Source organism: Solanum tuberosum, unplaced genomic scaffold (assembly GCF_000226075.1).
Source record: "Solanum tuberosum cultivar DM 1-3 516 R44 unplaced genomic scaffold, SolTub_3.0 scf00550, whole genome shotgun sequence".
In the NCBI taxonomy this organism is placed as follows: domain Eukaryota; kingdom Viridiplantae; phylum Streptophyta; class Magnoliopsida; order Solanales; family Solanaceae; genus Solanum; species Solanum tuberosum.
This window is the reverse complement of record NW_006239472.1, coordinates 78212-88336: the sequence shown is the minus strand read 5'-3', so window position 1 is coordinate 88336 and position 10125 is coordinate 78212. Positions and strand designations below refer to the sequence as shown.

At 34.9% G+C, this 10125-nt stretch overlaps 1 protein-coding gene across 2 annotated transcripts in view; it reads left to right on the top strand.

The window, feature by feature from the left end:
• LOC102583512 (tetratricopeptide repeat protein 7A) overlaps positions 1-9029 on the top strand; it is a 12393-nt gene extending 3364 nt beyond the window's left edge. Inside the window, exons 1-6 of one of the 2 annotated variants that reach the window (XM_006365336.2) lie at positions 2013-2270; positions 2614-2811; positions 3582-3837; positions 3936-5146; positions 6465-6612; positions 8445-9029. In XM_006365336.2, the coding sequence (XP_006365398.1) occupies positions 2638-2811; positions 3582-3837; positions 3936-5146; positions 6465-6612; positions 8445-8764 (2109 nt within the window). In that variant the 5' untranslated portion in view covers positions 2013-2270; positions 2614-2637 and the 3' untranslated portion in view covers positions 8765-9029. Of the gene's footprint in view, positions 1-2012; positions 2271-2613; positions 2812-3581; positions 3838-3935; positions 5147-6464; positions 6613-8444 lie in introns of those variants that run through there. The other variant, XM_015304425.1, reaches the window with a different exon arrangement.
• The last annotated feature ends 1096 nt before the right edge of the window (positions 9030-10125 follow it).

The following is a 10125-nucleotide window of genomic DNA, read 5'->3' as shown; positions in this document are numbered from 1 at the left end:
TTTTTAGCCCGGCCTGAATAAGTCTGTTGATTTGTGGGGCTTGAGAAATATAGGTAGGGCCGGCCCGTGGGCTAATACAAATTAATTAAAAAATATAATATAATATTAAAATTTAAAATTAAAGAGATCCAAACTCAAAATCTATTTAAAGTTTTTTAGGAAATCACTAAGTATAGAAGTTGCATCCACCATGAAAATGTCCAAACACTTGTTGCTACTCGAAACTGGTTACATGGTTTTTCTCAAACTGGTAATATATTTTTGTGTACATTTAAATATTATAATTCTCAATTTAGTTATTTTTTAATATTTAACTAATTGAAACCGCATATAAATTGCAGATGAAAATGAAGATGTTAAGACAACCTTCCCACAAGTTGATTCAGATATGCTTGATGAAGATGATCATGAAGTGTTAGATACGCCATAGGTTTCATGAAGTGTTAGATACGCCATAAGTTTCATGATTTTTTAAGGAGTTTATTTTTTACATTTTTATGGTTGGAATATTGTCATATTTTTTGTGTTTTATTGTGATCATTGCAAAACAGTTAGGTTAATATTTCTATTTAGATATTTATACTTTTACTTGAAAAAAAACTTAATAAATATTATAAAGATAATTTTATTTGTGGATTTGATTAACAAGTAGTAACAATAACACCATGTAATATTGTTTTGTCGATATTTATGATAATATTTTTAAATTTAAAAAAATATATAACTTTTAATAAAGTGGGCTGGCCCGGCAAGCCTGTAGCCCACGTACTTGTGGGTTGGGCCGACCATTTTCTGGCCCACACCAAAAATGGGCTAGCCTGGCCTGGCCCGGCCCGTAAAATGTCAAAGCCTGTATGGGTTAGCCCGGATGGGGTGGGCTAGCCCATATTGACAGCTCTAATTCTATGTAGTACAAATACAAAAGTAAGGTTGACTTACACACATTTCCCTTTTTTGGGTTATTATTTAGACTTTATCCTCATTTTAAAAAGGTTTACAAATATACCTTTAATTTAGAAAGAATTACTATGTTTTATATTTGAGTCTATCACTCTTCTATGCTTACTTATATATTGCTCAATTTTATTTGATAAAATATTATTGTCCATTTGTAATAACTTACCATAAGAATTCAGTTTGCTTAAAGAAACTTTTTAAGTAGATGTCTAAAAAGGTCCTTAAATGCCAAATGGTAAGAGATTTTTTCTTTTTCTTAAAAAAATAATTATTTACTAAATAACTATTTCATAAAAGGCAATTGCTAAAAATTTCGCCAAAAATAATAAGTGTTACGGTAGAATAAATGAAATCTCTTCGCCTAACAAGAGATTTTAGTTTCAAATCTTAAAAAATAAAAAGCAATTCTTGTAAAGAGTATTTCTTTAATAGGTTTTTATGTTAGTGAATCTTAGATTAAATGACCAAAAATAAAAAAAGATCATGACATGTTATTTAAAAAAAAATTGTGTCTATGTACACATATAAATTTAAAAGGAAAAAGACATAAATTCATCTCCGAATTTGTCTCGAAAAGTCAGTTACACATTTAAACTAATATGGTGACCTATTACACACATCTGCTACTAAATAGTGAATTTTGGATAAGTAATGGTATGTAATAGGTCATCAATGGTCAATGGGGGAAAATGCATAAATCCCATGAATAAATACAAAATATTAGCTCAATGATCCAAGGCATTCAAAATGTACCATGACATCCGAGATTTGATTCTTAAGAACTGCATCTTTTTTTTACATCTACTCTAATCTTACCTTAGTTTATTATTTAAATATATATAAATTAATATATACATTGTCTAGTAATCAATAAAATAAGGCTATACACGTATCAAATTTAAATTTCAATAGAAGTAAAATACATGTAATATCTATCATATATTTAACTTTGATAGGTAAGTTGCTCGAACATCAGGATTATAAAAAATAAAAATAAAATAAAATGAAATGATACATAAAATTAGAGGATAAAAAATACTAGTAGTTTCAAAATTAATCTCGCCGGCGGTAACTCTAAAATTCCCAAAATGGAGCAATATAAAACCTGAACCGTGAGTACTTGTCTTGTTTTGTTGTTGTTTTTTCTTTTCATAGGATATTCCGAGTAATAAGTCAAAACGCTGTCACCAAAATTCTTCTTCTCCTCTCTCTCTCTCTTTCTCTCTCTTTCTTGATCCAGAAATTTTTTCACCCATTTCGTTGTTTTAAACAATTAACCATTTATCTGCCACTAAAATCAACAACATTTTGAGGTAATACCCATTCCCATTTTCTCGAATTCTTGATTCTTATATATTGTATTATGAATTCTCAGTTGTTTTTATTTTCAAGATTCATTTTTTATGCGCCTCTTACTGTTTGATTTTTATAAATTCTTAGGATTCTGATTCAAAAACGGTTTTTCCCCATTATATAGTGTTTTTTTTAATAATGTTGAATCTTTTTCACCTAATGGGTTGGTAAATTTGAAGTTTGTTGTGCATATTAACATCAAGAATGAAATGGGGCAAAGGGATTAACCATTTTCTTGATGCTATTAAAGCTAAGGGATCAAATTTAATGGTTAATGATGTTTTCTTTTTTTAAAAATTGTAGTGAGCATAGAAAGTGGGGCCAGAGATGTCTGGAAATGAATCACCAGAATTAGGGCAGGCTGATGTTGATCGATCAGTTAGGCAAGTTTGTGCAAATGGGATTTGCATGCAAACAAATGTTGTTGAAGCAAAGCTTGATGAGGGAAACATTCAAGAGGCTGAATCTGCATTGCGTGAAGGTTTGTCCCTCAATTTTGAGGTGAGTGATTGTCAAAGTTTATGTTTGTTCTTTGCATTCCTATTGAATTTTCATTTATGCAGCTATAAAGCTTAGAGCTTATACAAACTCATAGTGATAAGTAAAGAAGTAAAAGTTTGGATTGACTGCTCTCTTTGATTAAATTCATGATCGCCGGCAGAATTATTTTTTTGGTGGCTAAAATGTTTGAAGGAAGCCATTGATGACGAGTTTGAGATTCTGTCACTTTAATCCTTTGGACTTCAAATGACAGATTCTTGAAAATTCCCATATATCTGGTCCTTTCTGCTCTCATATGTTGTATGGTTTCCATCTATTATAGGCATAGTGCGTTACTAAAAGTTTCTGTGAGTTGTGAGCTTTCTGATCTGTTGTCTTTTGGTGATGCTTATATATTTCTGGTGAAAGTTTATGTTCAACAACTATTCTGCATTATAGGATTTACAAACTTCAATTGAATAAGCTGAACTGGTATTGGTTTCTTGTCTAGAAAAAGAAACCAAGGAAGTGGAGCAAACCTTCTTTTGTTTTGACAGGATTTTATGTATGTTTATACTTTGGATTTTGGTTTAATTTGCATGTAAATTCGAACACTAGTCAATGAATGTATTTTATCTTATTTCCCTGAAAGCTCTTTAAGTTGTAATAGTTTATAAATGTCTGTTTCTTCTTCCTTTATCAGTTTATCCCTTCCGCTCTTGATTTTCATCAACATAAACTTAAAGATCTGAAGGTATGTGTTTGCTGATGGATTATAATTTTGATCGCAGGAAGCACGAGCTCTTCTTGGAAGATTGGAATATCAAAGAGGAAATGTGGAAGGTGCTCTTAGGGTGTTTGATGGTATTGATCTTCAAGCAGCCATACAGAGGATGCAGCCTTCTGTTACTGAGAAACAACCTTCTAAAAAGGGCCGCACTAAAAGCATTGAGTCTGTGCCAGGTGTCTCACAGCATGCTGCTGGTCTGGTCCTTGAGGCCATATATTTGAAAGCGAAGTCCCTGCAAAAGCTTGGGAGACTGACTGGTAGAAGGCACTTTCAATAGTTTTTATAAAGTAATGAAAAATTTGGTATTTCTTTGATTTGATCATTTACAGATGTTTCTTTAATTGGGAATTTGTAGATGCTGCTCATGAATGTCTAAGTGTGCTTGATGCCGTAGAGAAGATATTCGATAGTGGCATACCTGATGTACTGGTGGAGAATAAGCTGCAAGAAACTGTGAGCCATGCTGTTGAGCTCCTTCCAGAGCTATGGAAGCAAGCTGGTTCCTATTCTGAAGCAATGTCTGCCTATCGCCGTGCCCTCTTAAGCCAATGGAATCTCGATAATGACTGCTGTGCCAGGATTCAAAAAGCTTTTGCTGTGTTTCTACTTTATAGTGGGGTTGAGGTTTGCCCACCAAGCTTAGCTGTGCAAATTGACGGTTCTTATGTACCTAGGAACAATTTAGAAGAAGCAATACTGCTGTTAATGATTCTGATGAGAAAAGTTTACCTTGGTAAGATCAAATGGGACCCTTCAGTTTTAGAGCACCTTACATTTGCTCTGTCTGTATGCGGCCAAACCTCTGTTTTAGCTAAGCAACTTGAAGAAGTAATGCCAGGGGTACTTAACCGGATTGATCGTTGGCGATCTTTAGCACTTTGTTATTTTGCGGCTGGACAGAACAAAAATGCCTTAAGTCTGCTGCGGAAGTCTCTGCATAAACATGAAGAGCCAGATGACGTTCTCTCATTGGTGTTGGCTTCTAGAATTTGTTCTGAGGATGTCTTTCTTGCAGCTGAGGGAGTGAAGTATGCACAGAGGGCGATAACTAATGCAGAGGGTTCAAATGAACACTTGAAAGGTGTTGGTCTCCGCGTGTTAGGTCTTTGTTTGGGCAAGCAGGCGAAAGTTGCAACCTCCGACTTTGAGAGATCACAACTTCAATCTGAGGCTTTAAAATCTTTAGATGGTGCAATGGCTTTAGAGCATGAAAATTCAGATTTGATGTTTGAGTTAGGCGTTCAATATGCAGAGCACCGTAATCTGGATGCAGCTTTGCAATATGCGAGAAAGTATGTTGATGCAACGGGAGGATCTACTCTAAGAGGTTGGAGACTGCTTGCTTTAGTTCTTTCTGCTCAACATCGCTATTCGGAGGCTGAAGTAGTTACTGATGCGGCTTTTGATGAGACTACAAAGTGGGATCAAGGACCTTTGCTAAGAATGAAAGCTAAGCTTAAAACATCCCAGTCACGGTACATCGACGCCGTTGAACCTTATCGTCATCTCCTTTCATTGGTTCAAGCTCAAAGAAAATCTTTTGGACCATTCAGAAATGCGCCTCAGGTTAGATTGTATATCTAGTAACTTTAGTGGAAACATATGTGTCTCAGATTTTCCTTTTCACTTCCCACCCCCTTGTGCCCCTAGTAGTCTGCATTTGGAACTGAGAACTGGGATAGAAGTAACCACTTCTCAATGAGATTCCGATTCTGAATTCAATAGCTTCAACTTCAAAACCAATTCTTGACTCCACTTCCACTCCTCCAGTCTCCCCAAAATTAAAGAACTCATTAAAGCATTTACTTGGTCCTGACTCTCTTGTTAGCCAGAACCCAGAAGCAGCACAATTCTGTCACACAAAAAAAAGTTTCCACCAATCAATAAAATCTTTTCAAACCAAAGATTGTCTCCTCCCTTCTATGCCATATGTGACCACCCACTACTGGTTTCTCCATTGGGATTACTTTCACTCGACACTAGAAGTGTTTCATCAGTATGACAACCTTGAAAAGTCATTAATGACCACAGTTACCAACAACACTGGCTCGTAAGTCATATTCCAGTTTCAGCCACCTTAGCAGACATCATCAGAACCATAAACAGAGGGTTAAAATCCATGAAAAGCCAGTACTGAGACCATCTTCCAATGCTAAACTTGTCTAATGGTTGTCATCATATCCACTGTGATCTTTTCCACCATGACATGATTTTCTCATGAACATCCTTTAGCTTTTCTTGCCGTAAAGACTAATTGTTTTTTTGCGATCCAACATCATTACACACTAGAATCCACCGTCTCTTGTTAGATTAACATGCTACAGATAGATGAGTGTTACCATTTACCATTAAATTGGTTGAACATTTGTAAATTATGACTTTGATGTTCATATCTGCAGTAAAAAGGTCGTTGTATTTGGGTCTATTAAGGTGCATGTTGGTACTGTGGTTTGAGACTTTTGAGTGATTTTTTTGTAATGAGTGATGGAAAGGGAAAAAGGAGGGGTGAATGGAACTAATGTATGAAAGAATGAATGGGCTCGTCTGCCCAATTCCTTGCTTTATAGATACTATTCTGTATTTCAGTACACTTAATTTCAGCTCCATCATGATTTCCTTATGTTATCAAAAAATGAGATTGAATGTGTGCAGATTCCTTTCTAATATTTATTCTAATGGTCTTACAAATGAAGAGAAAAATGCATATTCCAGTATAAAACCCGTTTATGTTTGCCTGTCGTAATTCTGTAACTCACTTTGGTACCTTACCACTGAAAACTTTTTAGCTTCAATCGTGAAACAACAGAATATGCTTTGCCATTCATACGATGCTTCTAGTTCTGACTTCATTGAATTATTTTCTTTTTGTATTTGTCTATTACAGGTGGAGGAAGATAAGGTAAATGAATATGAAGTTTGGCATGGACTGGCAGACTTGTACTCTAGCCTTTCACATTTTAAGGATGCAGAGACATGTTTGGAGAAAGCTAGAGGTCTTATCGAGTACTCAGCAGACACTTTGTATACAGAAGGCAAGATTATTAACTTAACTCACAATGACTGATCCAACTGTTGTTTTTTTAAAAAAATTATTGACTTTCTTCCCTCGTTTTCTTTACTCGATATTAAATTTAGAATAAGTAAGAGTAGGTGAGTTGCAACTAAAGACTGAAAACAGTGGTTGTTTACAGGACTTGGAAAATTACCTCATCAATGCAAATCTGCTCATCTTTGGTGGGTTCAGATAAAGTATAGAATTGCTCGTATACATTTGAATTAAAATGTAGCTTTTTCTTTCTTTGCACCTTATATGACCTGGGAGATAACCTGTTAGACTGGGAACTTCAGACTTCCATATGTTTTTAAGACTATGTTTCTTGTGAGATACTGAGATCTACATAACATTAGATTCCTTATTTAGTCATGGAAAGTAGTGTAAAGATTTATATAATTGTATTTTTAGTTATAGTAGTAGTAATAGCAGTTCAGATAGTGCATGGTGCTTCTCTACTTTGTACCTTGTGAAGTTCGAGCATGTTTGTCTTCCTCCTCCTTTAGCATCTGCGTCCCATCAATGTTTTTGTAGCTGGTATCTGAGAATTTTCTGAATTACTAGTTTTGATGCACACTTGATCCTAATACAAGAGTTCCAAAGAGATATAAAATCTTAAGGGTTTGAAACACAGGAAAGATTATAGGTACTTTTACATTTAGTTCTTCTGCCTTTTTTGGGAAGCAAAGATTCATATAGGTTGATACCAACTAACTAGTTAATAGGATTAAGGCTTAGTCGTGTTTGTACACTTATACTAGGTCTGTTATTTACCAAAGTAGTCAAAAGTAAAAAACCCAAAGAAAGTGCAAAGCTTAATTAAAGTGTGGGCTTTAGCAAAGAAAACCGCCAATGAAGAATAAATTAAAAAATGGAAATGTAATGCAAGAAAAATTAACTATAGACACAAACAACAATTATTTGGACAAAAGATATGTTGTTTCTTCCTTAAAGACAGAAAGTATTGGTGAAGGTGCACTTGCGTTAGCGTCTTGACGCCTGTACTAAAGCAACAATTATCGAGTCGAAGTGCACAAAGGGCCTTTACCAAGCTATTAACAAAACCGGTATTTATAAGAAGTCTTTTTACTTTGTTTAAAGATTTAATATGTCCACAAAAATGTAGAGAATCTCTACTTAGCAAACCTTTTATAGTATTGGAATGAGATAGATATTGAGAATTCAGTTAACCGACCCCACTATTTTGGAATTTAGACAGTTGTTATAAATAGTTGTGTTGTTTCTTCTTTCTTGGGAAAGGGTGTAGAACTTAACAAACTATGGTATCAATGAAGTTGCTGAAAATTTGAGTAAATGTTGCTATAAGCAAAATCTTAATTAGTTTTCTTTTAAAGACTGAACCTGGTGTATGGCATCCATATTCCATTGTGCCATCAAAGTTTTGCAAAGAGTAAGAATGCGCTGGAACTAAAGTTTGAAAACAAGGAGGGTGAAGAAACTTTTGTTTTTAATAGACTTTTTAGGTTACTTGTAGTTGTGTTTCTCATTTCTAGGAAAATGATGACAATTTTTCTGGTTTTCAGACGTCATTGTCAGCAAAGAGCTGACATTTAAAAGAGAGCTAATTTCGCCAAACAAATTCCTCTGTATTGTGGTTATGGTGGATAGATTGTAACTATTGGACCAGTAGTCTAGTACTGATAAAAAATTACCAACATAAGAGGTGTGATAGGGCTGCTTGCATGTACAATAGTTTTTGTCATTGATACCTAAGAGCTTCCTTCTTAATGGGAGAGAATAAGATAAGTAGGATATTACTTCTGCTGATTTTTCTATGTCAATCTGTTTCAGGAATGATGTTTGAAAGACAGGGAGAAAATGACAAAGCGTTGTCAGCTTATATTAATGCACTATTAGTAGAGCCTAATCATGTGCAGTGTAAGATCTTGCTTGGTTCTTTATTGACTAAAATGGACCCGGGGATGTTGCCATTGGCAAAAGCATTACTCTCAGATGCATTGAGGATTGAACCTACCAATCGTGTAGCTTGGTACCACTTGGGATTGGTTCATAGAGACGATGGACGGGTAGCTGATGCTGCTGATTGTTTCCAGGCAGCTTCCATGCTTGAAGAGTCTGATCCCATCGAAAAGTTTAGTTCCATCCTTTGATGTTTTCCAACCATCTACAAGGCAAATCTTATTCATTTATTCTTTATTTATACAGGCTTTGGGCACAATGTCGAAAATTATGCTTAGATGACTTCTTTGGTAGGTTTTTTTGGAATATTTTCTTCTTCAGTGTTTTAAGAATTGTAGATTAATTGTACTATATACCTTCATTTTCACTTTCACTTTCATAGGAAATAGAACAATTTGTCCAATTGGGATGTGATGATTCATATGCATCAACAAAGGTCTTAACAGTTTCATTTTAGGCACATTCTTGCTCTAGTGAAAGCTGTATTTACACAGCCATGCCCCCACCCTCACCTCCCCCCCTACAGGAATTCAACCTTTTCAGGATTGAAGGTGTTAGAGAGCTACTAAAAATAATCTGGATCTGCTAATAACTTGTCGTCGTTGAGGTTAACAATTCAGTCCTCTATGGTTGAACTTTCCTCTGTGTACATGATTCTGCTGAAACCATTTATCAACAATTGTCCATATAGTGGGTTTCCCAGTCAACTAAGCAGACGATTTATGTTACTTAAAGTTGCATTGTAAAGGAGTACTTAAAGCGTTGTGCTCAAAACTGTAAAACTTACTGGATTGACTTATTGTTTCTTGTATGATGTACATTTTAATCAAATCCATTTCCTACACCAATTGCATATTTCACAATTGTTTGCATCCATCCTTAAGTCCTGTTTTTCCCTCCGCACTCTGCACAAAAGAAACTAAATTTTCATTTGATATATTGCTATTCTAGTCGAGGAATCGTCAAGAACTAAGGTCATTTGATTTAGCAGAAAACAAAACTGGAATCGTTCCATGATAGGGTATCTCAAATTCTCAATAGAGTACAATGTAATTTGAGAAGAAGAGAATATGTATTAACCAATTTCTGATGGCACTGTTCCTTAAGAGGAAGACAATAGTAGAAAAGGAAACTCAGAGAGGCAGTACTCAGGAGATAGTACTATGATAAAGTTGAACCTTCAAAAATTGTTTGATTGATTCACTTATGGACATCTGGAAAGTAATAGTTGTTTGTTCCTGAACAAGAAAACCAACATTACCAATACAATCTCACAAGATGGGTCTAGGAATAATGCAACCTTACCCCTACCTTGTGAAGGTAAATGGGTTGCATACAATAGGCATTATAGTGGACTATAAACCAAGTAGGCATCCTTTTGACAGGGGATGGAATATATTTATAACAAGGGATAGCAGTATAGTGCCAACAACACAACTAACAATATCTTTTGTTCTGCCTTTGCTGATCTTGCAATCAGTAATCACACAAAAAACTTTCACCAGGAACACAAGTTTGATGATCTTTTTGGTAACAGATAACCAGAATGGGT